Genomic DNA, 23,950 nt, shown 5'->3' with positions numbered 1-23,950 from the left:
TATTTCCTAACTAGGAATAGTCGGTTTGACATAATATCTGGTCTGTTATATCCTAAATAGGAAATCGCATCTATACGGGCCTGACTTTTAGAGGAAGACTATGAGGATCAGGATACTCGGCTTAAGATGAACGCAGGTTTAATATACAATTTGTGTGCATTAATCACGGAGACTCAGGGCTTTCTTTCATTTTTGGGCTGAGACCCTACGATACCGATTCGATTGTTTAAAAGGAAGAGGGGTGTTTGGCTCTGGTGGTAGAAATACTACTTTCGCCATATAGAAATACAGTCTCAATAAACATATTATTTAAAGAATTTTGGATGCAAAGCACGGCCAAGCCCTGAAAATCCTTCCTGGGCGACTTTCATCCCTGCGACCCGATTCGCGACAGTCAACTTCTCTGTGAGGTCCCAGAAATCTCCCTTGCAGATTAACCCGAACAGCATGCCCGCTATGAAAGCGTCTCCCGCACCCACAGAACTTTGGACATGTCAGTCAATATGTCTAAAATTGGATAATATAGATTTAAGATGGCGACTTACTCAACGAGTTGAAAATCTGGCGGCGTATACGCTTGGCTATGAACGAGGTTTTTAGGCCCCGTTTCAAAGCCCACGGCTCCGTCTTCACCCCATGTGCAGCATATTAGTGACCTGATATGCGATGTTCAGTCTTTAATAATTAAATAACATTAAAAAATGGGACCATACGCTTTGGGAGTTATGGATGATTGTGCTCGAACACATTCTTCTGCAGATTTATAACCCTTTCCCTGCACATGAGTTAGTCTGTCTTCATAGAAACCTTGAGTACAGGAAAGTTTTTATTACCTCAGCCCAGCTTTTCGAGTAAAATACCACATCAGCTTCCATTGCAAGTGACTCTAGTCCAGGCCGCCCGGGCTTCTCTACTTCAACGCTGATCTTAGCTCGAGGGAAATTTTGGCGAACGTATTTTATACATGCCAGGGTTGTCTCAGGTATCCGGCCCTGTCAAATATAAGTTGGTTAACTACACCAGATCCGTTCATGAAAGAACCTGTTAAAACCATTGACAAACCTCAAAATGAAACCAGCCAGTTTTAGGCCCTACTTTATCTGCGATGGGGGCAAACTCTTCGAATGTCATTTCGGGGAGCTCGTTGTAATTCACGATTGTCCTGCTACCAGTCGCCTGGCTTTTGATAATGTAGCTTGAAGCAGGTTCCTCATACTGAATCCGGTAGATGCAATGGGTGCATGATACAGCAGGTTCAAATGCGTCCCTAAATTGTTGCGAGGCGTTTGAACAACGCCTTGGGAGCACGGCCACAAGCTCCAGTGAAGTTTGTGCGGTTGACAATCTTTGCGCAATCAGCTGTTGCATTACCTGGATAGTATTAGGACAGTTTCCTCCACGGCGATGTGAAATCCTAGAAGCACGTAGTTTCTCATCTTCCTCTGGGTAACGCGGGGTTCTAGTGGTGATTTCAGCAGAGCTTCAATTTGGTCGTAGGGGAAGAGAATGTGGCTGACGTCAAGATAGTATCGATATAGCATGCCCCAACTGCAACAAGAGACATTGTGAGGAACATTGGGATATACTGCGAAGATGGGAATATAGATGATTATGGTTTGAGAGTATTTTAAGATGCTACTGAAAGACTGTTGTCGGATTACTGGAAGAAAGACATCCTTCAGTGCTGGTGTTTGGTGGGGCTTCCGAAGACATGACCCACAGGTATGTATGTATATATAATTGAGGAGCCTGAGTTACAACGTTCTTTCCACCTCCAAGTCCTCCGTCAAGTATGCTCTTAAACATTCTGTCCCAGTTTAAATCTGAGAAGAGTCCAGATCGGTTGATCATGGCTGTATGTTGGTTTCATGAAGATCTGCTGTGACTTCTGCCCTAATTGATAGATTGGAAAGCGTGGTGGAGATTCAGCTTATGAGATATGCAGGTAGCCATGTCTCATACTCATTGAGAAAACAGAAAGAACCACTATTTCCTGAGACACTACTATGCTGGAATATACTAGCTGAATATTTATTAAAGATAGGTATGCTTGAAAAGTTCATTTAGTTTCAGTTTTCTCGCCAGGCCAGGGCAAGATTGCCCACATGACAATGGCAAGTACTCCTCTTGATTCCAGAAAGACAAGATTAGTGATTCAGGGGGTTGAATGAATAAGATACTCTATTTCTCTTTTTTTTTTTTTTTTGGCGGGCCCTATTAAATTGCCTTTATAGCGGAACTGTGCGGTTGTCTTTGAAGTAATGTATGAGATGCAGGCTTCCAGCTTCTCACTCTGTCTGGTACCAATTAGATTCCATTATATTACCTACCAACCCAAGCCTTGTCCTTCTGGTTGATAATAGGATAGTTGAAAGTCAGAAATAATTCTTTGTTGCTGGTTATCTCCCAGAAGCATATGGTTACTAACCATATTATCAAATTTCCTGGGACAAAGCTATATATACCGCATGCTGTGCGCTTGAATGTGAATTGATCATCTCCCAGAATCTAGAAAAAACCTTGATTACTCACAATATCATACAAATTGATGCTTTGCTCTTACATTGCAGCCTGAACCATACCTGAACATTTTCATCATGTCCACTGTCAGACGTGGCAAAGCCATGCCAACCGACGGCCCAACGGCCAAGTTTCTGTATACCATTATCAAACAGCTGGACCTGAAATGCGTCAGTTAGTAAACCCGGATCCTGAGGACTAGCTTACTGACACGGTAGTAGATCGATTGGAATTTGGTTGCATCGCAGCTCGAAATTTCTAATGGCCACGCCGCTCGCATGCGCTACTCACGGTTCCGACAGCAAATGGAGGGCATCACGTCCACGCCCCGGTCTTCCCGAACCAAAAAGGCAGCAACAAAATCGACAAAAGCAGGAGCAAGCGCTGGAAAAGGAGAAATGCAAAAGGAGATATCTCCACCGCCTACGCAGATGGTGAAGCAAGAGTCGGGCATGGGCAATATTTGCCAACCAAGCCCTTACATCAAGACCGAACCCTACAGCCTGCCAATCCGAAGCATGGCCGATATCCCTCATATTGGGTCTCTTGCTGCGCCCAATCCACATTCCCAGCAATCTGGGTCTTCATACCCCCAGATAACGACCCTCCATGCAGACATGGTTCCCTATACGCCGATTGCTACCTTCCAGGAACCGTCGGCTGGATATCAACATGCCAGCAGCTCTCACATGGCTTGGACACCCATAAAAAATGAGCCCCAGCCTGATACACATGAACATGGTGGTATGGGGAATGTCCTTCTTAAGATGGAAATTTCACCGGAGGATGAGATATCTCGGGATGCTTAGTGCTTATACTTATCCGACTAGACCAAAATCCCCAAATATGGCAAGTTGGGGAATTATCCACAAGGTATCTGAGGGTTTTCTCTAGAATTATTTTGCGTATTTGCATGCTTTTTATTTTGTTTACATATATGTATGGACTTGCTAGGGATATGGACATCGGTGCTTAAGCCAAAGTTATCTAAACTTAGGAGACATCTTTTCCTTGATGTTAGCGGAGACTTCCCTTAGTTTTAATGTACTGTTGAAAGACATGGAAAGTACAGTGGATAAGGTCTACTACAGTTATATGATATTGTGTTATCTCTCATTCTCTCTTTTCTTCTCGCTTACCTTCTTCTCCTTCTTCTACTTCTCCATCTTTCCTCTCCATCTCACCTCCCTCACAGCTTCACTTTCTCTTCACTATCAATACTTGAAAGCCTTCGAACAATACTTGGCAAGAATTCAACTCATACCACCACAACCCTACAATCATACATACAGCAAGCCATGGCTCCCAATCCTGAGGTTTCCGCTCAAGACTTCGAGTTCCTCCTCGAATGCCTCAGAAGCATCGATGATTCGGGCATGGTAATACATGAAATTATCATATAGTAGGTGCTGAGGTAAATATGCTAACTATAATCTAGGTCGACATCGCCAAGGTTGCCAATACTCTCCAGTATACCAATGTTGCATCCGCTGGAAACCGGTTTCGTCTTCTTCGTAAGAACTTGAACTTTCCAAATCTGAACTGCAGAAACTCCTGTCCCTCGCCGAAGAAGAAAGAGACTACCACGGGAGAGCCCTCCGCTACCAAAGCTGGTGGTGCGAAGACTACTCGTGCACGGAAGGGGGCAAAGGTTTCCGCAAAGCCAATCCCTGCCACTGGAGATATTGTGACCAACGCGTCTGACAATATCAAAGGGGCATCTTCTGGCCTGGATGAGGCGGCCTTACAGGTCATGTCCGAAGGTAAGACGGTGAATATGATTTGAACTCCTTGACCATTCGAGTGGTATATCTGAACAAAGACAAGCATTAGAAACAGTGGAGAAGGTACAGAAGTAATCTACTCCATCTGTTGTCATCCCCAGTAAGTAATACCGTGTTGCTGTGATCTTTTTCTTCTTATATCTTCTTTTGAGGACCTTAACTGATATTTTGTTTAGGGAGTTGTGCTGGCTTTCCTTCACGCGGTACCTTGAAGATCGAGTCCTTCTTTCGGAATTTCGAAGTCTACCTGTACTGGGGAGAATAGCATGGGGATACTGAAAGTGGAGGCAGAACGGTCCATTTTGACGCAATATTCTGGTGGTCTGTTATTTAGCAAGGTCATTTTGTAGTGGGTTCAATAACACTGTGGTTGGGGATTCGAGAGGCCAATATGAGGGAATTCCACTCATCACTGTCTCAATAATAGCAGCTGATGGGTAATAATCGAATTATCATTGAGCGTGGCCTTTCTGGCAGGATGCATAAAGTGGATTTAGAGGTGATGCCAGAATCCCGAACTCATTGAAGGTTCAGTATCCCCTTAAGTAACTTGGAAGATATCAATCAAATACACACTCGAGCATGACACCAGCGGTTTGTTCCACAGTATTTCAGAAGTCCACGAGCAATGAACCCATACATATAGTCAAACCACGCCAGATTTCTATTTCCCGCAATTCAAGACGCCAATAGTCTCTTGCATTCAACAGTTTCGCCTGCCACCTCTTGAAAATTCCACTCGACTGGAGGTCTCCGTGTTACGATCTCTCACTTCTTCTTCTTCTTCTTCTTCTTCCTTTCTCCCCATACCAGCATCTGCAATTCTTCTCCTCCTCCATCCCGTTGAATGCATGAACCTGGAATTCATTCTCAACCTTCTTCCCAAGCAAGCTCTCAATTGAGTCACCCTCCTATCAAAAGACTCACTCACCATGTCCCAACCTCAACCCACAAACGACCATTACTCCTTCCTCCTCAGCTGCATCCAGCACTCTAATGGAGGCAAGGCAAGCACCGAGCAATCTCACATACTGTGTTTCTAAGATGAATCCATCCACCTAACCTCCAATTTCTCTGAGTAGATTGACTTCGCTGGCGTTGCAAAAGACTGCAGCATCGTGAGCAGAGACGCAGCGTACGTCGTTCACTTTCCTTCTGTTCACTTCACTTCCATTCCCTGGCCTTCAATTCAGCTACGGAGTTTTAGAACGTAAATGCAAGCTAACCTGATATGATCTGACAGAGCAAAACGCTACTCGCGCCTGGTAAAGAACTTTAACTCTACCTCGAATGGATCCGGCAGCAGAAACGGAAACGCAAATAGTCCTCGCCCTTCAACTATTGGTGCTTCGGATGGAGACCCAGTGGTTGCGGAGAACGACCCCGAGGGACAGGCGGCTGCTAAGACTGGAAGAAAGCGTAAGAGTGCGGCCGCAACTGCAGGGTCTGGGTCTCCTAGGAAGAGGGAAAAAGCGGCCAAGGGAAACTCTTCTCCTGCTCCTGCTTCTGCTGGGGACCCTGGCGTGAGAGAGGAAGAGTACGAGGAGGCAAAGTAACGGAACGAAGGGGAATGGATGAAGCGGCTGGCTTTGCTTTTGATAATCGTGAAGGAGGAATGGACGGATGACGATAAGGATGGATATCTTCAAGATGACTCTATTATCAACAGGAAAATAGGCACTACTAGGAAAAAAAGACATGGCACGTCGCATGTACCCGAATGTTACATACAATAAGATAAATCTGCTTAGAGGGTATCTGTAAATGAAACAAAACCGAAAAGATAAAGGGGATATCCTGGACTCAAAATAAACCAAAACAAGCGCAGGGGTATTCCAAAACTGAAGAGAATGCTAAAAATATTTTTTTTTAGCAAATTACAGAATAGATATGGAAACTCGTCTTCCAAGCTGAAATGTGTGTTGCCGCAGGTTGGCTTTAGATATCAGTCATGACCGACTCTAAGATCTTCCGCTTATACTGAGATAAAGCTCGCTCCTTCTTCTGCATCTGCGATCGGAGCTTCATATAACGTTGCTTCCAAGATGTCTCAGACACAGTACTGTCGGCACCGTCCACCTCGAACTCGGCATCACTTAAGCTGTCTAATTCCACAACACTGTTGTCTAGCTCGTCCGGTTGCCTGGGCATATTATTCAATTTGCCAATTGCCAGGGAGCCATGGACATCAGCCTTCCCGATGCTTATATTGTCCCATACGACTTTTGTAGAAAAGTGTGACGCATGTCTGTATTCATGAGAGATGCTGTACAAGGAGCTTCCATCAAGGAGGGGCAACCCGCAGACAGGAGGCGGGGCAGCTCTCCGTTCAATATTGACCGTGAATGCACTATGAATGACACCAGGATAGCCAAAATGGGGTCCTAGTCCAAGGTGTAATGCCGACATCAGGGCCGAAGTCCCGAAAGGTAACTTGGAATATAGGGTAGTCAGGTTAGTTACCACAGACGAAGCTATTGTCCGTGCCTCTTCCGAATTTAAAGGAGCCTGGCGACCGATAACATGCCCCCGCAGTAGTTCACCCGAAAGGACTCGTACTACATCCTCGAATGTAATGGTTGCATTGGAAGCGCCACTGTGAGTGACATTTGATAAGGCATTGCTGATAGCCGTCCTAGAAGGCGCTTCTGTTTGAAGACCCCCCCCCGCGCCATTCCGCTGGGTACTTGCTCCATTAAACATTAATGTCGGTGGGGTTGCTAGTCGTACTGGGGCGCTAGAGTGATGCGGAACTTGTAGTTGAAGCTTGTTCGGCCTTACTCCGGCATTGATGGGGGTAGGTGACTGATGGCACTGGGATCTGGGATCTTGTTCGAGTATAATAGTAGGTGAGGGTCTGACCCCAGTACTATGGATGTGCGATGGATCCGAGCGGTTCGGATTCACAGGGAAGGACGAGAAAGGCCCGGATACTGTTCCTCTGTTCGGTGGCCTACCGCGCATCTTTCCGGTAGATGATGTATTGGTGTTAGGCCAGGCAGATGAGACAGCAGGACCATGCCGCCTTCTGGAACGAGTCTTCTCTCCTGAAGATGGTGTAACTGCAGACCGTGGTTCAGTGGATGAGAGAAAAACATCCGATGGAGGGTGCCCTCTAGTAATGACGGCAGATTGTGGATACCCGGAAGGGGAAGCGCCACGACCAAGGTTTTTCCACCTCAGATCTTGGCCTTGTTGGGTTACATTGGCATCCGCTGGATAAGATGATGTAGCTATCCACGGATCGCTAGACTCCATGTCGTCTGGGAATGCACTGAAAGGAATGGCGCTTTGGGGGAATGCAGAATGGGTTGGAAACGGACCCACTTGCAAGACGCCTAGTGAAGTATCCAATTGCGGTCTCTTGATCGCTCTATCGCTTGCATTATCTTTTTCATCCGCCCTCTTTCTCCCCCTTTTTGGCTTCCACTGAGGGACAAGGGCGCGGAGCGCAAGATCTTCCTCCAGTGGAACCCCATCACGACTATCACTGACAACAGAATTGTTGGCCGGGAGTTGGGTGTAATAAGAATGTTGATGGCCTAGACAGTATTCGAAAAAGGCATCCACATGCATTGCGCGCATCCATCGCTTTACACATTAGATTATGGAACAGAATAGCAAGCTGATTTCTGGGTACACATACCTTGAGACGAACTGCATACTGTTGAACCTTCTGTGTGCTTTGTTTCTTTTCCATATCAGGAGGTTCGACTCCCAACTCAATCGCAAGCTGAATCCATGTTTTTAATTCCTTGCTGTCGAGCTTCTTGAGTAGCTCCCAGAGCGCGAAGATACTGAAGCTCTTTCCATCACTACGAGGAGGAGTTCGGAAAGTTTTGCGCAGTTCCGTAGAGTCCACAGACAAAGGCACATTTGGGTTGCAGTAGAATATAAACATGATGTAGGCATCGTCAATCGTCTCGTCTGTTATGTCACGGGGAGGAAGAGATCGTGTTTCCGGTTGGTTTATCGAATCTCGCGGCTGTCTCGGACGCAAGGAATCAAAAACTGGAGGAGACATCGAGGGTCCTGCACGCGCTGGGGGAGCAGGAGGCACAGCTGGTCGGGGATGTGTGGGTGATGACTGCAAACTGCGAGGGGTTGCTTTGCGATGCAGCGGAGGGGATTTGGACGTGGCTAGCTGGGAACGAGTGCTCCCTAGAGAGGAAGCACTTTGCAAGCCAGGCTCCATGGAAGGTGGATACCTTGCGTACTGCTGGATTACGGCGGGAGGAGGACCCCCCAACTCGCTTCGCTCCGGCTGGTTTATGATGTTCGGAAATGAGGCCTGCATTGTGAAATCAAGGCCGGGTCTGAACTCCAATGTCAAGCGCTGAAAAGGGGGCGCGAGTGGAAGGAGTATGCCGGCGAGGTCATAAGTATCTGCAAGGAAGACAAATCTCAAATCTCGGCACGAGTATCAACAGGAATCAGGCTAATAGGTAGGAGAGACGAGGGCCAGATCACGGACCAGCCTGATGGAAGCGCTTGTATTGATATAGAGATGTATATAGAAACAAGTCACAATGCAAACACGGGCACAATTAGACGACAAAAATCATGACCACGAGAGCTTAGAAATGAACAGAGCGCCATGGTCGCGAATAGCAAATGGGAAGAGGGGGAAAGAGGAGAAGGGTGGCTGGAAGAAGGCGGGCGCTTTAAAGAGCGCCGATGTTAGACTGGCCAGGAGGAGCTGACTGTTTCTATTTCGGGACAGGTCTCGATGCTATTTGGGGGTTAGTGTTGTGGCCTTAGCGTAGCCTTAGTCCCGAATAGTGGGGGCCTACAGCCTTGACGGTGGCCTGAGATTGGCCTGAGAGCTGCCTGAGGGTGCAGGGATGTTGATGCCCTGGGCCGGCGCACGTCACCTGATCCACTGTCCCTGTCGGAGGTATTATTATACTCATGTAGCGGATAGCTAAATAACTGTATTCATGAATTTGCTTGTTTGTTTTCCATGTGCGGTCTCGATTTGACTCAATTATCAAGATTCATTGATTGCCGCTCACTTTACAGTGTTTACATAATCCTCTGGTAGAGTCTATTTCCTAATCAAGTATAGTCCCCTTTGACGGTCCCCACTTCGGATAGGGCGCCAGATTGGTCAGGCAATCACCCGCATTAGGTAACTAGCTGCTGCTTAGTGGGCTTTCCACATTCAAATCCCTTATCGATAACCCCTTCTTCCTCATCCATTCCCGTCCATTCCTCAGGGTTGCGTCAGTTGCCTTTGCACTGGGCTGCTATTCCTGTGCTCACTTCTTACAGATGATACTCGTCTTCCTGTATCCTTCTGTATGTGCATTTGCACAAATCTAACAACAGTCAATCGCCCATAATATGTTTCGATTCCCCCTTTGCCTTTTCTTTGTCCGGCAGTAGGATTCAAACACCCTCACCTTACCCTCCTCCATGGCTCCTGCGTTACAGTCTTCCCATCAGCGCCCCGCCAGACAGCCGCGACCTGTCCGTGCCAGTCGCACTCAAGTTCAGTCCTACAATGAAGAAAGTAGTGCCGATGAGCGGCTCGACGAAGATACTGAGCCAGATGAAGATAGGTCGAGACGGTTGTCGCTTTCCTTACGACCGCGTGATCCACATCGCATGCCTGCGTCCTACCGTGAAGAATCTACAGATAATGATCTAGAAGATGCCCTGGATGATGATCCAGATGTTGTATTACCAGCCGAAACTCCAGTTCCTCGGGCCTACCCTATTTCCGAATCAGCCACTCGCACCACTCAGCCTACACATACCCGCTCTCGTCGTAACCGGAAGATTAAGACAAGGTCTCAGTCAAGCAAGCTGAAACGTACCCCGAATAAGAGGCGCTTAGAGCTGGGGCGACCTCTCCACAAACGCCGCAAAGTTCAGGACGAAGATGTCCCGTTTGTGGGTTCCAGTATTATTCCGCCGTGGCAGACGCTCCCCTATCACATACTCTTCGATATATTTCTTTGTGCCTCATATCCGTTAATTGATGAGAAAGCTGTTAGGAGGAATAATTCCGTAAATTGGCTGGTGAACGTCGCCCTGTTATGTAGGGGTTTCTGCGAGCCTGCCCTAGCAGCCCTATATCACTCCCCACCATTGATACCCGCCACCAAGTCTCACAGCCTATTAAGTCTGCTATCCAAACCTCAAGAGTCGCTTTCTACAAATTACGTGAATAAGATAAAAGAACTGCATATCGATGTCGAAACCCTCCTGGTTTACAAAAGTGGTCCCACGTTGGGGTATTTTGATCTGCCTAAGCTGATTGAAAGGACACCCCAGGTAAGGATCCTACGGTTGTACCACAATGATGACTATGTTGTCGGTCTTCCTTTGTGGCAAATACCGCGCTCCAAGTGGGTGTATCCCGAAGCGCTTTTCACTGCTATCGGCTCCAGTTCCATCCAACTTTCTAGCTGGGATTGGAATAGTCGTTTTATGGAAACGAAAAGACTCCTGCCTTATATGATAGCAAAACATCTCCATCCTTCATTCAAGAATATCCAAGAGCTGAGGATCCTGCACGTCGCGTCAGAAGATGCTGATGGCGGTGAGGTTTCGGAGATGTCCAACGAGAGGGAAGTTGTCCTTGCAACGGCCTTCAAGGAGCTTTCCCAATTACATCGTCTAGAGTTCTTGGAGTCTTCTATTTTAAACGACCACCTTTTCCTGAATCTACCTATAAACCTATCGTCTCTTATTATTAACAACTGCGACGATGTAACAACCACTAACTTCGGCGCTTTTCTCTCCACCCACGGACACAATTTGCGCGAATTAAACCTCAGCCATAACCGCCATCTTAGCCTATCATTTATCGTCAACCTAGAAAAGTCCTGCCAGCGGCTAGAGAAGTTCAAAATGGATATCTCAATGCATGATTGGTCGAGTTATCACGACGTTGAACCTCACTTTGAAGAGCTTCTTTCTTCATCCCAAGTTCCTACGTGGCCGGCGACTTTACAGGATCTCGAGTTGATTCATTTGCGTAAATGGGATGACAAAACAGCGGAGGTGTTCTTTGCGTCGCTTATTGAAGCCGCCCCTCAACTGCAAAATTTACGAAGACTGGTAATCAGTGCTATTTTGAAAACCGGATGGCGCGATCGTGCTTCCTTTCGGGAAAAGTGGATTGGACGATTGGAGAAAGTTTTCCTTCGGCACAGCTCACCCCCAAATCCAAATCTTCGCACGCTACCCCAGCCCACGCAACAGTCTAGTGCCTCTAAGCAGGGTCCTAGTCCGTTTAAACTAGGGGAAAGATCGATTCCAGATGAAGGCGCAGCTCACTCAGACGCCCACAGTGGAGATCCTTCAACACCTTCGAAACGAAAGAGCGCACGAATTGCCGAACGGAAGTTTTCAGAACCGGAAGAAATCCACAACCAACCACAACGTAGTCGGCGCACACAAAAGGATGATGGGGATCCCGACCTGCCTTTCATACAAGGTATGTGTGATGTTGTGATGGTTCGGATTGATAATCAACGGCCGACGGAGAACCAATTCAACGAGCAGGACTTCCTTGATGATGAACTGAGTGGCGATGAGGATTGGAATGGCGGTGACTGGGGAGATGCATGGTAACTCAACTATAACGCTAGTTATGCTTCTCATACTTCTTCTTTAGGTCTTTTGTCTCTCTCCCCCGAGACCTCCAGCGCCTCAACCATGCCGCTTTCTTTTTTCTCCTTTTTTTGCCGTTCCCGGTGCACCCATTGCGCTTTTTCTTGCTCTATTAAGTTATATGATATGCTGGTGGCTGTTTTGAACCTTTCCCAACGGAATTTGAGCTTTGAAAAATTAAAGAGATCGTGGCTTCCTGAAGTATTGCTTTCCCCCCCATAAATTGGCTGGCTTCATGTTTTCGATTCTGCTCTTATAGTAATATTGCCATAGGGTTAGCTTCAATTTGGCGGTGCCTTGGCTACTAGGTAGCTACGCCTTAGGGCACCTCTAAATAGCGTTCGTTATATTTGACATCTACAGATTAAGCTCATGCATTTGCAAATGACAAGCGTAAAATAGTTGATAGCCACTAAGAGTCTCCGAAGGAGCATGAAGTACATACAGACACGGGAGCTCAGTACAAAAACAAGGTCCTTTCCGCATACTAGTAGAAGCTGTCATGGGTCATCGAAATCCGCCCGTTGACTTGAGACATGACAATCGTAAATTCCCGCAATCATTTCCCTCATCGGAACTCGAAGCAGCCGTTAATGTTCTCAACGCGCTCGGAGAGGTTCACGTCGGCATCGGCCCATTCACCATCTGCAGTCTGCAGCCGTGCGCGGAGGACTGGGACTTCACCACCGCCTTCGATGTGGAATGATACGCCGTCCGCGGAATTGGAGAAACCGGTTCCATCCCATTGGAAGCGTCCTATTCGGTCATACCAGCATTAGTTAGGTATGGATCATACATTAGGTATCTTGGAAGTAGTAGGAGTTAACATGGGCACGGATACGTACCGTTGTCGTTTCCAAGGAAGTGGTTCAAGTCGATGCTGGCATCGCGGAACTCACCACCCTCGTCGCGCAACCTGGCGACCAAGAGGTGGTTGTCGATGATTTCGATGTTCTCTGCGGACAGGTGGAAGCTCATTTTGGCGGGAGGTTGTAGTGGGGGGGGTTTCTTGTTAGGGTTGATGGAGGTTATGATGGGTATACAAAGACACGGGGGGACCTACCTTGGCTTTATACTATGGGTCCGCTCGTACCATTACTCAATTGAATGATCTGTGTCCGCTGCACAATTCCCATCACTGAGACCAGCGATATCTACATGATCCAATTGCGTCTCGTGGTGAGGGGAGTGAGGAAGACATGACCCGTATGCCAAGAAGACGAAGAGGGGCCATTTCACCGCTTATGCACGCCGAAGCAGTTTTATATTAGCTCCAGGCAGCAGCGAAAGATGCGGTATGCGTTGGCAATTGAACTGCTTCCAATAACCTCTGGCGTTGAGATGGTAGTACTCCATTGCTAGCCATTGGGGACCCCCTAATTCCCGGCTGTTACTGAGGCAGGTATTCGAGGTGTATGTATGTTGTACCGCGCGTGTGGAGGCAGGGTGGAGTCTACCTCAGGGTGAGTGGCTCAGGGCCCGCAGATCTTTCGCAATCTAGGTTTTGAACTGCGGCAGGGCAACAGTGAGCAGGGGCGGGTGAATTGGAGAGACAGTACGGAGTACCCCTCCTCCTTCCCTTCTGGCGTGAATTGCTGGCATGGTGGGGGAAAATTCCAATAGGGTCAAGTCCTGGGCTCGGGTTCAAGAGGGGTAAATGGACAACCTGTATGACTGCCTCCTAGGTACCTACCTAAGGTACCTGGTAGTGTAACAAACATACGATCCAATACGGAGGCACCTATCCTAGACACAAAAAACAGAATCCCGAGTAGTTATCTTGGGGCGCAGAAAGGTCACTTTCCAATGCACGCTTGCAACCACACACGCGGATATACGGATAAGAGACCCTCGATGGACCTACAAGAACGACACAGGGCTGCATCTCACGTGGCTTCCGATTATGCGCATGTAGTATGTATGTATCGCATGCTGACTGTGGCTCGTGGGTTCGGTCGTACGGTAGCCAGACTGTGGCACCAGCATCATGGCTTCCTGGAGTGAGCAAGTGATGCTGGCTTTTGTATCCGAGGAGGAAAGAAGTGGATGGTAGATGAAGGGAACGGAGGAGGAAGATCAAGGATTGGAAGGTGTAATCCATGCATTCTCGTTGGTAAATCCCTCAAGCCCGACATCTCGATCCCCCGATTGGATGTGTTAAGAGCCTGTGAGGCATTGATGGTGTATGGATGGGTATTTTCAGAATAGCTCAGCAATATATGGCGGGGTTATGGCCTAATAAGTTCAATATAACCTATATGTTATCAAACACAGGTAATATTTGAGAACCAGGCGACAGTGCATTTAATCGTGTTCATGAATATTCTCTATTATATTAGGCTTACAGGTCTCTCCATATACGAAGTGAAAAGACCAACTATCTGTGGTATATACCTGTGCATTCTTGAACTTGGCTACTAATTAATCTTAATGAATATATCTCCTCTGGTTTCACAACATCAAACCTCATAGGCTGGAGAAGAGAAGTCTAACAAGACTTGCGTTCTAGATGGCATCCTTTTGAGATGGCCATTTTGAGCCAGATTCCAAAAAAAACAATGGACAGACTCTCATGAAATCGAAGGTTGAGCAGAACCAACAGCAACCTCTGTACAAGATCCCAAATATCTGGTTGAAAGTAACTTAACTAGTGGGTATTGATGTGTAATAAGTATAAGTATTGTATATAATGCCTCCTCATTGCTATAAAGAGGACTTTCAGACCAGTATGGATATCTATCATATTAGACATGTGGATTACTATATAAATCATTATATTACAGTACATGCAGCTTAGGTTAGTGAATGGATTGTCAATCAGTAAAAAAATTAAAACTGCCTTTATCAAGGGTGCCCTGCTCTCACCCACACTTTCCTCTTCCTCTTGCAATACCCCACGGCATCCCACTTTACCTTCATTAATATCTCACCTATCACCGTTGTATCTGCTTACGTTTTCACCAATTCCATTGTGCATATTCCTTTCACTTTGCCATCACAGATCATGGGCGAGGACCTAGTTCTGAGCCTACCCCAGACATTACTCTGGCTCAGTTCCTGGAGCATTTGGAACAGAAACATGGTATATAGAGGGACATGGCCGCTGCGATCGCGAATAGAGCCCACCAGAAACCCAATAATAGGCTCCAGGAGGATCCCCCAACCTAGCCAGAAACGAGCTAATCCAATGCCCATCCGGTCCCATTTATATCCGAGCTACCAACAACCATACACGATGCTTTGCTTCTCAGCTGCGAACTATCATCCCCCTCATTATCAGAATACATAGAACAGTGGTTATGGGCAATATCAAGCCCAGCAACAGGGGGCCAGCATGCTCTCAGAACCAAATTGCCAACAATCGAAACTTTCCTAAAAGCATTGTCAGCACTCCGGGCAAATCAATCCACAACTGGAAGATTTCGGTCTGTATACTACAAATCAAGGTTCTAGTTCCTCAGCCATGATGTGATGGCAAAGTGAAAGAAATATGTACAATGGAATTGACGAAAATGTGATGAGAAGTTGCGCTCGCGAGGAAACAAACCGGAAGGCCTTCGGGCTGACTGGCAAAAAAGGGGGCCATTAAGGTAAATATTTGTTTTCTTGCACGAAATACTGCCGATTCTTGGGTGAAACCTCATGGATAATATACTGAAGTATGGTTTTATATAGGAGAACCTTCCTGCCTACCACAATTTTTGTGTTGAGCGGCGTAGGGAGTTGTCACATTATCTCCCTTGGCCCTGACGCGAGTATGGAGGAATCGCGCTTCTTTCGTGTGTACGCCCTACTGCGGGGCAGAGTTGTGTACTCGCTGTGCTCGTTTGCACAAGAAGTGCCTGCCCGTCGTACCCCCGGTGCGCCCCCGGCTCGGGGAAATACAGGCGATGTCTGGTGACGCTGCCGGCGTCGCGGCGTGTAACAAATGGGCGCATGAGACCGACATCTTCCTTCGTCGTTTGAAGCGGGAGGATCAGACAGAGAGAATATTGCGGTCAATAAACCGCAATCTCTTTCGTTTGTTCAATCTGCAGCGCGTTGGGGCTGGTCTTGGCGAGATGGAGGATGATTTCGAAGAGATATGGGACGGGTACGAGTCAAGGCACCCCTATATTACATAGTGCCTAAACGACGAGTAAGGGGTTCTTCGCTGTCGTGGCGCTGGCGCCTATTTTTAGTCTTTGCTGTCATATCATCGGCATTTTTGCGCTAGGAAAATATTCGCCATTACTACCTTGATTGGTGGATATGCAACTACTCTTGTCTCTGAACAGGTCTCATATAAGTAAGTATGATCGGAATCCATAAGGCCCTTCGAGAGTGGCCCTCAAAAAGCATCTAGAAAGGGTATTTTGGGGGGGGGTTACTTACTTGCGTGAGACACTGTTCAGAAATAAGAGTAGTTACATATCTACAGCGAATATTTTCCTGGCGCAAAAGTGTGCTGACTTCTCTTGCTGCTGCCCAATCCTAGGGTCTTGGAGGCATGAGAGGGAAATACAGGCCGCTCACCTCTTTTCGTACATGCATGGGCAGCACACCATGGACGCGATTTTCGGAAAGACACGCACACCGGAGCTTTTCTCTGCCCGTAATGGGCTTCTCATCTCTCAACAACATCTTGAAGAGATTTTCGACTGCGGCAAGATTGTGATTGTGTCCGATCTTCCTGAGCGCCCAGAGACATCGCAGCTGTTGAAGTGGCTAAAAGGGGAAACACGCGACTTCAAAACGAAAATAATTGACCATAATTGGAGTAAAATCCCCCAGCAGATTTTTGACGGATCTGCCCCTTAGATATGGGGATCTGGATAACCGTCGGCTGCATTTTCGGACTCAATATCGACCAGCAGCGCGATACCTCTATTTTCATTACTGTCTTCAAATCTTGCGACGAGCTTGGCAGGAGAATGCTTCAAAGAAGACCGCGCCATATCTGAAAGACGAAAAGGGAAAGCCCTTTTGGGGTACTCCTGGGATGTACTTCCCAAAGAATATGCTTCTGGCCCTAGTCGAGGAGCTTGGCCATGGATATTGTGACCTCTTAGAAGGGGCATCAAGCCAAAAAGGGGACAACTCGTTGCTGCTGGAAGTAGCATCTCAGCAGGTGAAACGAAGAAGGCCCTTGAAGGCTTCAGGGTTGGGGACCTGCGATGACTCTGACGATGATGAAGGGAGTGCGAGTAGTGATGACGAGTACGACGAGAATTTTCAGTGTTGCTTTCCTTGCTGCAATATATATTCTTAGAACTGTTTTAGCTTTCTTTGTCAATGCAAAACTGTGAATGTTAGGATGTTCGAAAGTAATCCTGTTGGGGTACTGTGTAAGGGAGAAAGAAAGGCATTTTGGCTGTGTAGGGGGATGTCAAGTTAATCCAGACAAAGTAGAAAAATATTGGTCTATTCAATTTCCACCGCACAAGACGCTGTCAAAAACCTTCCTCGGCTCCATCCAGGTCCCAATTCAAGCAATTAATTAAATAAAAGCGATTCTAGCACACTTTAATCATACACAGAAATACCCGAAAATCTTCTAATATCAGGCATACTCCTCATAATCATCCATCGGAGCCGATTCATCAGGGGCGTACTCCGAAGCTGAGCTCTCTACATCATCCGCCGCATCCTCATCCACGACATACGTAACGATTCCAGGAGGCAGGGTACTAGCCCTACGAGACCGTTTGGTTGGAGTCACATCGTTCCCCCCCATAACAACAGTGACATCCTCCTTCTCGAGCTTAATCGTACTACTACCACTACCAATCTCAGTATGCTTCTGGCCCTGGTTCATACCTGCAGTTGTAGGACGGAGCGGCTGCTTAGTAGGCGTGATAGGGCCACCATCGACGTCTAGCTCCATTTTGACGGGTGAGATGCTGTCCGAATCTGAATGCTGCCAAGTCGAGTTCACATCGTTAATGCGCCTGCGTTTCCCTGAACCAGGAGTGCTAGATGCAGTAGCAGCCCTATGTGGCTTACGTGGGGTGGAATGCGCGCTGGAAGACCCCGTGCCTTTTGCGATGCTGAAACGGGCTTCTGCGTTGTTGTTGGATTTCACGAGCTGGCGCATGCGAACTAGACGTTCGGTGATGGCGCGCGGGGTGGGAAGGTCTTGTCCCGGGAGGGAAGCTAGAGTGTTGTTAGATTCGATTAGTTACTTCGGGATATGTATGTAAGACTTGGCTATTGGCTGTACCTACGCCAGGCTTCGGCGACTCGCTTGGTATCGACGGAGAGATCGTGGGTTTCGAGGATTTTGAGGAGCAGCTGTGTTTTGTTAGGTAATGAGTGAGTGTGGAGTGTTAAGGACATGTACCAGCTGGTCATTTTCAGCAGTCCATTTCATAGGCATTGTAACGTCGGTAGAGTGATTCCAAGGGAGAATAGAGGGGGAGGTTGTAGAGGTTAAGGAAAAGCAACAGATCGTTGAGTGCAAGGTAGTAAGTTTTAAGTGTAAGCTGGACCTGTTCAGGTATCTACAGTAAGAAAAAGAAAGAAAAGAAAAGAAAAAGATGTAAGTTGTACAGAAAAAGAAGAGGGTTGTGTTAGGAGGTGGTTGATTCACCAAGTACCGTGAAGGTCAGAATCTTGTAGTACTTGACAAAATTCACATACCAATTCTTATAGTGAAGTTGGCTTTCTTGACAACCTTCTGTTGTCCTCCAGTCACTCTCTACACTAACACAAACTAACAACCATCCTTAGATTGACTCTGACTCCCTGATCAGGTCATACAGAAGCGGTGTAAGGATCCAAATCAATTCTTCTTTGTCTATTTCCACCTCGATCCCTTAGCGTTTCCCGTCATCCAGGATGTTCCTGCATCGGCCTCATCCCACGACAGCCATTCATACATTCGACTCCTCGAACACCGCACCTTGAGGCTGCAGCGGATGTTTGAGGCTGTCTTCCGGACGCATCCTGCAGCTTGGTTGGGTCGGATTCATCCTCCCAGTTTCCAAGAACCACATAACCCTTGACATCGTACGTCTAGCCCTTGTATCTCTCTACTGACAAGATTTACTCATCGCTTATCCCAGGAAAATCTTGACCTTTTCATAAATACTGCATTTCCTGCAACCTGCATCTTTTGTCACTCTCATCCATGTACCTCGAACCAGATCTTCCCATTCGACAAGAACGCCCTGGGATCTAGCCCTGAATGCCCATAGTGCTGCACCTAAAAATCCAAGGAATCTCTACAACTACTCTCTCAATTCCCGGAAAGAGCTGGGGTCCGTTTCCAAGCTATTTGTCGCCTTCTTTGCTCCCTACAAAGTCTGAGGGCGTTTCCCTCGCCTTGGTATCTTATAAGCCCTGCCTCTCCCAGTCGACGTGCAAGATTCTGTACTTAGTTATTAACAGCCATTGATTTAATCAAACCCACCCAGCCTTGCACAAATTACCTGTGGCTTGGCTTACCTGCTATCTCACCTTTTTTTCCCTTACAACAACACATTCTCTTTCCACCCTTTCGTTGACGCTTGGATTGAGCAATCTAGCCAACGCCAACATGGTCAATTGGAAGGCATCGGAAAATATTGATAGATTAATTGCCGTCTTAATTGCCGCACATCCAAATTTCAAGGTACCATCTACTTCCACTATGGGAGCCGCTGCAATTACGGGACAATCTGACATATTCCAGCTTGAGTACCAGGCAATGGCTACATTATTCGGGCAGGGAGCAACATACGATGCAATTGAAGGGCGATTTCGCAAATACCGCAAAATGGCTGATGAATTGAAGGCTGAAGCGGCGAGTCGAGGCATCACGGAGCTCCCCCGAGGACGCAACAGCTCGTCCGCGACTCCCCGAACACCTCGGGGCCCTCGAAACGGAATTACAAAGCCATCGCCATGCTCGTCGACTGGAAAAGGCAGAAGAGATGCTTCACGGGCAGTCACGTCTCCGACCAAACGAGGTGTCAAAAAAGTGGCAGGGCGAAGTATCATGGACGCCATTTTCGTAGATGACCGGCCAGTCCCTGAGGACGAAGGCAAGATTAAAAGCGAAGCGGCCGAGATTCTATCTGGCATTGGAAGCGCTGGTTTTCCGGACGTGGAAATTATCAGTCCTCCAACTAGTACCGCCACTCCCATCACCAAGGGCGAGGATTCCAGCGACCACGATCACTCAACCATGACCAGCGCTTTCTCATCGCCATCCAATTTCGGCGGAGCAAACCAGTCCGATCAGCACATTCCCAGCCACGGCTTTATGAATCCCGCTTCAGACATCTCGGTACCTATCATGGCAACTGGATGCAGTCTCTCTAGCACACATTCCACTCTCGAATCATTGAGCATGGGCCCTGACGCCTTCGATATGAGTGGACTATATTTCTCTCATACTCACGGTGGATATGATATGGACGATACGATCTATGGGGGAACAGCCTAGAAGATAACGCCATTCGTCTTTCTGGTGTTTCCCTCATTTTGTTTTAATTTTTGGGCGTACCTATTTTAAAATTTTCTTTTTTATTCCCTTTCTGATTCCTCTACGAAAGAAAGAAAAAGAAAACACAGCATAAGAAACAAGACTACAAAATTGACATGACAGGTCTCAGGATCCGCGATCCGGGGACCGAAACGAGGATCAATCAATACATACGCCCACTTTGAAATAAGAAATCAAACCGCAATTAAGAAACTCTAATGGCCCCCGGTCCTGTAGAATCCTAGCTGGCTGCTGGTCCGAAATTCAAGATTTGGAGTAGTGCCTGCCGTCGTTATTGGTGGTGCTCAAACCTGACATGTCACAGACGGGCCCGGGCGGACGGACGGACAGCTGAGCCACCCAACAAGTACGGAGTAACTACGTACTCCGTAAGTTATGTAACTGACAAATTCGCTGGTCAGCACTTGGTGGCTAGCCAAGGAAATCATCAAACAAAAGTACCTACTGTCCAGCTGACGAACGTAAATAATGGATGGGTGGGGGGATACAGCTCGGCGTGGGTAGAAAAAAACTCCGCGTGGGTAGAACCCCGGAATGGATTAACTCTCGGCGTGGGTAGAGATTCTACCTATGATGAGGTTGGCCCATGCTAGCTCTACCCATGATGAGCTATTTATCTAACTATAATAGGGTCTCGTTTAAGACTACTTACTACCACACTAAAATTTACTACTATTACTCCGTACCATCAACACAAAGGCTAATTCTAGCTAAAAAAAGCCCTTTTTCTAGCTAAAAAAGGAATAATAAATAATACTAGTATTAAAATTACTACTTTTACTAAGTATATACCTATTACTAGTATATTAGAAGTAGTAAATATTTTATTCGTGTCAGGTTTATACCCTAATGATAAGAGATAAGGTCATCATGGGTAGAGAATTGATTTTCTACCCATGGTAAGGTTAGACCGCGCTAGCTCTACCCATGCCGAGGTCCAGAGTTCATCATGGGTAGAACTAGCGTGGCGCTAGTTCTACCCACGCGGAGTTTTTTTCTACCCACGCCGAGCTGTAAGCCCGATGGGTGGCCAGCAAATATACATACATAGTTATGCGTAAGATATACATAGCTAACTAACCTATGAGGGCTGGAGGCCCTAGCCCTGTGCCCTAAGCCCTTGAATGAATTCTTTTTACGGGAGAGGAATAGTAGTAGCCTAGGGAGTAGGAATTCCAGTTCTAACAGGCAATAATTATCTTTTTTTCTTCTTCTATTTTTGCTCTGACTATTCAAACATAATAATGACTGCTAGTTACTGGTGCTTGCTTGATTCGTGAGTGAGTGCTGGAGGTTAGGTAGTAAGTAAAGTAGGGTTTGCCGTGCCTAGATCTATAGAATACTTCGTATTCACACTACTTACTCTATAACCATCATGAATGCACATATCTATGAGATAGATAGTTGGGACCTACTGGATAGTGTATACTTAAGGACTGCATAAGGCTATGTATAAGCTGCAAAAATCAACTATATAAAGATACTCTGATGCACACGCACTCAGTGACCAGAGCAAGCATCACCTTGTACATTTTGAATAATAATAGTGAGGTGCAGTCAATTAACAAGGTAGAGTATCCCTGCGGTGTAGATTGGAAGAGCCTATAGAAGAATATTTATTCTCTCTGTGTTGAGAGCGCTTCTGTGTCTGGTATGCAGGAGGAAGAAAATATTCCAACTACGGAGTATGTTGAGGGATGTCTTCGGTGTTTAGTGGGTGACCTACCTGATATTTTAGTATTGATCATCGCTTAGGTCAATATATTGTTCTGGAATGATTATATATGGCGCTAGATATGTCGCCTTTTTGGAGTACTCATGTAGGAATGCAAGTAGGTTTACCTTTGAAAACTTGGAAGAACTATCACGACTATGTTTATAGCTGACAACATTCAAGTCATATTCATTAAGATAATGAATATTGAGAATAGGTCGAATCCTAATATGGGTAAATAGGGTCCAAGCGACAATGTTTCGGGAAATTCGTCGCTATATTTTGGATGCCTTCTTCGTCCGAGACCGTAAATTGAAAACATATACAACATGATTGCTTAACGCAAGCAAATCCCCCGCTTCATCAAGGATCTCCATGTTCATATCGTACCGGCCCTCGGATACTTGAGTGGAATTGGATCGAATGAGGACCCATTCGGTCGATGGGTCGGGCCGCTTTTTGAACTCCAACGAGAGACAGAGTGTAGAGAGGGCATATTGTGAATAGAACCCAGCCTGGTGGGTAGCGGGAGGTTGGAGGGGCTGTGTTTCTGTGAGTTTGGCCTGTTCTGAAATGAAAGAAGCATAGACAGAACCTACTGTATCAGCAAAGAAGGCCAAATGAAGTAGGCTCGAGATTTTAGTGCCGTCGCGAAATGACAGCCAGAGCTCTCTACGGTGTCCTCCCAGCCTGTGACCCCAAAGACCGTCTGGAGAAAATGGAGCCACCAAATGCAACTTTCGTGCTATCGGAGTAGCGTCGACGACAGGACCATCAATTCTGACGCATTCTGTTTCGCGGTTGGGGATTGGGGTCGCAACTGAGGGCTTGGTTTCTTGAGTGAGACCGCTCTCCTTGGTTAAGTCTGCAAATGTGACAATGCAGACAGTGGCAGAGACTTGCGATCCGTCGGAGGGGGATTGTGGCCCTGTGAGTTCCGCCTGCACAACGCACTGTCGGGAGGAGGTGCGAAGCGGCTTGCAAGATATCGACACGGGGCCTGGTGAAACCATGTGCAAAAACTGTACAAATACATGAATGGGGTCAGGGTATCGGCCCTGGCCGAATTCTTGATCAACGAATTTGCGTGTGGCAGTCAGTATTAATGCGTTTAGATAACCTCCCAACACAGAACTGTCGAGGTCAGTTTCGTTGCTGATGAAAACCCCAATTCATAGTCCATTGCGGGGTAACATACTGCTGTGAGCACCAGTCAGGGGAAATATTCGTTACAAACTCATTTCGACTTCCATTCTTGAGAGAAACGGACGATGTTGCTTCCAGCAAGGATGGGGCGTGATGGGACGGCATTTTCTGGAGCTTATGATGGCGAAAAGCCCGAATCTAGTGACAGAGATTCCAAAGATCCTGATTCATCATGGCTTTCCAAAGCACAATCATAAGATTCGAAAGCCACGAACGAACCTCGGAGATGGGGAAAGCGACGATCTAGTGTGATAATGTCCAGTTCATGTCACGTGTGGTTCATGCCCAATGTATGGTATAGCCCAGGCCTGATCAAGCATTCCAACCTCCAATATCCTTGCTGAATGCAGGAATTGTCTACACGGCACAATTATTCCCTGTCCTACAGAAGTTGATGGTGTTATGGAGAACCAGATGCTTCTTGAGCCGGGAACGGGATCTCTATCTAGCTGCCAGCGATAGAACATGATGAAGTGTGCTAGCCATGTACGTTTCACTTAGCCTTGGTAGGCTTCTCAGCTCCCCCGGTCCTTGGGGGCTCCTCTGAAACTTGTGTTACTTACTATCATTCTCGTTCAAGAACCTTCATATAGTTACTTTGCGATATACGGAGTACATTAGCGCAGCCCC

General features: G+C 46.9%; 11 protein-coding genes across 11 annotated transcripts; 6 read left to right on the top strand and 5 right to left on the bottom strand.

Annotated features, from left to right (window-relative positions):
• Positions 1-224: 224 nt before the first annotated feature.
• On the bottom strand, positions 225-1,659 carry P175DRAFT_0455352 (ketohexokinase). The gene is made up of 6 exons (XM_040894598.1): positions 1,518-1,659; positions 1,063-1,459; positions 834-992; positions 714-775; positions 546-656; positions 225-483 (listed from the first exon to the last, which is right to left on the bottom strand). Exons 1-6 carry the CDS (start codon positions 1,574-1,576, stop codon positions 306-308), a joined length of 966 nt encoding a protein of 321 aa, XP_040754881.1. The 5' UTR covers positions 1,577-1,659; the 3' UTR covers positions 225-305.
• Positions 1,660-2,597: 938 nt separating this feature from the next.
• On the top strand, positions 2,598-3,264 carry P175DRAFT_0455349 (uncharacterized protein; the record flags this gene model as incomplete). The annotated part of the gene is made up of 2 exons (XM_040894597.1): positions 2,598-2,690; positions 2,742-3,264. Coding segments are annotated over 2 exons (615 nt in total), but the record flags the coding sequence as incomplete, so codon positions are not given.
• A 434-nt stretch (positions 3,265-3,698) lies between these two features.
• On the top strand, positions 3,699-4,689 carry P175DRAFT_0556133 (uncharacterized protein). The gene is made up of 4 exons (XM_040900677.1): positions 3,699-3,899; positions 3,959-4,283; positions 4,348-4,404; positions 4,481-4,689. Exons 1-3 carry the CDS (start codon positions 3,819-3,821, stop codon positions 4,377-4,379), a joined length of 438 nt encoding a protein of 145 aa, XP_040754879.1. The 5' UTR covers positions 3,699-3,818; the 3' UTR covers positions 4,380-4,404; positions 4,481-4,689.
• Positions 4,690-5,236: 547 nt separating this feature from the next.
• P175DRAFT_0556132 (uncharacterized protein) lies at positions 5,237-5,860 on the top strand (the record flags this gene model as incomplete). Its single annotated transcript, XM_040900676.1, has 3 exons — positions 5,237-5,337; positions 5,387-5,422; positions 5,548-5,860. The coding sequence occupies 3 exons, from the start codon at positions 5,237-5,239 to the stop codon at positions 5,858-5,860; spliced, it is 450 nt and encodes a 149-aa protein (XP_040754878.1).
• A 78-nt stretch (positions 5,861-5,938) lies between these two features.
• Positions 5,939-8,904, bottom strand: abp2 (putative ARS binding protein Abp2). The gene is made up of 2 exons (XM_040894596.1): positions 7,951-8,904; positions 5,939-7,895 (listed from the first exon to the last, which is right to left on the bottom strand). Exons 1-2 carry the CDS (start codon positions 8,599-8,601, stop codon positions 6,243-6,245), a joined length of 2,304 nt encoding a protein of 767 aa, XP_040754877.1. The 5' UTR covers positions 8,602-8,904; the 3' UTR covers positions 5,939-6,242.
• Positions 8,905-9,722: 818 nt separating this feature from the next.
• On the top strand, positions 9,723-11,947 carry P175DRAFT_0455341 (uncharacterized protein; the record flags this gene model as incomplete). Its single annotated transcript, XM_040894595.1, has 2 exons — positions 9,723-11,518; positions 11,567-11,947. The coding sequence occupies 2 exons, from the start codon at positions 9,723-9,725 to the stop codon at positions 11,889-11,891; spliced, it is 2,121 nt and encodes a 706-aa protein (XP_040754876.1). The 3' UTR covers positions 11,892-11,947.
• A 280-nt stretch (positions 11,948-12,227) lies between these two features.
• Positions 12,228-12,957, bottom strand: P175DRAFT_0500044 (CVNH domain-containing protein). The gene is made up of 2 exons (XM_040896868.1): positions 12,776-12,957; positions 12,228-12,686 (listed from the first exon to the last, which is right to left on the bottom strand). The coding sequence occupies exons 1-2, from the start codon at positions 12,906-12,908 to the stop codon at positions 12,499-12,501; spliced, it is 321 nt and encodes a 106-aa protein (XP_040754875.1). The 5' UTR covers positions 12,909-12,957; the 3' UTR covers positions 12,228-12,498.
• A 3,518-nt stretch (positions 12,958-16,475) lies between these two features.
• On the top strand, positions 16,476-17,199 carry P175DRAFT_0556127 (uncharacterized protein; the record flags this gene model as incomplete). The annotated part of the gene is made up of 2 exons (XM_040900675.1): positions 16,476-16,633; positions 16,707-17,199. 2 exons carry the CDS (start codon positions 16,476-16,478, stop codon positions 17,179-17,181), a joined length of 633 nt encoding a protein of 210 aa, XP_040754874.1. The 3' UTR covers positions 17,182-17,199.
• A 148-nt stretch (positions 17,200-17,347) lies between these two features.
• P175DRAFT_0500040 (uncharacterized protein) lies at positions 17,348-18,469 on the bottom strand. Its single transcript, XM_040896867.1, has 3 exons — positions 18,253-18,469; positions 18,137-18,203; positions 17,348-18,065 (listed from the first exon to the last, which is right to left on the bottom strand). The coding sequence occupies exons 1-3, from the start codon at positions 18,286-18,288 to the stop codon at positions 17,473-17,475; spliced, it is 696 nt and encodes a 231-aa protein (XP_040754873.1). The 5' UTR covers positions 18,289-18,469; the 3' UTR covers positions 17,348-17,472.
• A 980-nt stretch (positions 18,470-19,449) lies between these two features.
• P175DRAFT_0430663 (uncharacterized protein) lies at positions 19,450-20,340 on the top strand (the record flags this gene model as incomplete). Its single annotated transcript, XM_040893438.1, has 3 exons — positions 19,450-19,524; positions 19,585-20,126; positions 20,217-20,340. The coding sequence occupies 3 exons, from the start codon at positions 19,450-19,452 to the stop codon at positions 20,338-20,340; spliced, it is 741 nt and encodes a 246-aa protein (XP_040754872.1).
• Positions 20,341-22,389: 2,049 nt separating this feature from the next.
• On the bottom strand, positions 22,390-23,425 carry P175DRAFT_0432778 (thioesterase family protein; the record flags this gene model as incomplete). Its single annotated transcript, XM_040893558.1, has 3 exons — positions 22,390-22,656; positions 22,714-23,248; positions 23,313-23,425. 3 exons carry the CDS (start codon positions 23,423-23,425, stop codon positions 22,390-22,392), a joined length of 915 nt encoding a protein of 304 aa, XP_040754871.1.
• Between the last annotated feature and the right edge of the window lie 525 nt (positions 23,426-23,950).

Source organism: Aspergillus ochraceoroseus (assembly GCF_002846915.1).
Source record: "Aspergillus ochraceoroseus IBT 24754 chromosome Unknown P175scaffold_2, whole genome shotgun sequence".
Lineage (NCBI taxonomy): Eukaryota > Fungi > Ascomycota > Eurotiomycetes > Eurotiales > Aspergillaceae > Aspergillus > Aspergillus ochraceoroseus.
The sequence above is the reverse complement of the archived record's forward strand: the minus strand, read 5'-3'. Positions and strand labels throughout refer to the sequence as shown.

Coding starts and splice junctions, on each gene's coding strand:
- P175DRAFT_0500044 (XM_040896868.1), bottom strand. CDS start 12,908: ATGAGCTTCCACCTGTCCGCAGAGAACATCGAAATCATCGACAACCAC. Junction 12,687..12,775: donor CTTCCTTGGAAACGACAACG/GTACGTATCCGT, acceptor ATGACCGAATAG/GACGCTTCCAATGGGATGGA.
- abp2 (XM_040894596.1), bottom strand. CDS start 8,601: ATGCAGGCCTCATTTCCGAACATCATAAACCAGCCGGAGCGAAGCGAG. Junction 7,896..7,950: donor AGTATGCAGTTCGTCTCAAG/GTATGTGTACCC, acceptor TAATGTGTAAAG/CGATGGATGCGCGCAATGCA.
- P175DRAFT_0500040 (XM_040896867.1), bottom strand. CDS start 18,288: ATGCCTATGAAATGGACTGCTGAAAATGACCAGCTG. Junction 18,204..18,252: donor CTGCTGAAAATGACCAGCTG/GTACATGTCCTT, acceptor AACAAAACACAG/CTGCTCCTCAAAATCCTCGA. Junction 18,066..18,136: donor GCGAGTCGCCGAAGCCTGGC/GTAGGTACAGCC, acceptor ACAACACTCTAG/CTTCCCTCCCGGGACAAGAC.
- P175DRAFT_0556133 (XM_040900677.1), top strand. CDS start 3,819: ATGGCTCCCAATCCTGAGGTTTCCGCTCAAGACTTCGAGTTCCTCCTC. Junction 3,900..3,958: donor GCATCGATGATTCGGGCATG/GTAATACATGAA, acceptor ACTATAATCTAG/GTCGACATCGCCAAGGTTGC. Junction 4,284..4,347: donor CTTACAGGTCATGTCCGAAG/GTAAGACGGTGA, acceptor AACAAAGACAAG/CATTAGAAACAGTGGAGAAG.
- P175DRAFT_0455352 (XM_040894598.1), bottom strand. CDS start 1,576: ATGTTCCTCACAATGTCTCTTGTTGCAGTTGGGGCATGCTATATCGAT. Junction 993..1,062: donor CTGGCTGGTTTCATTTTGAG/GTTTGTCAATGG, acceptor TATATTTGACAG/GGCCGGATACCTGAGACAAC. Junction 484..545: donor CCAGATTTTCAACTCGTTGA/GTAAGTCGCCAT, acceptor ACATGTCCAAAG/TTCTGTGGGTGCGGGAGACG.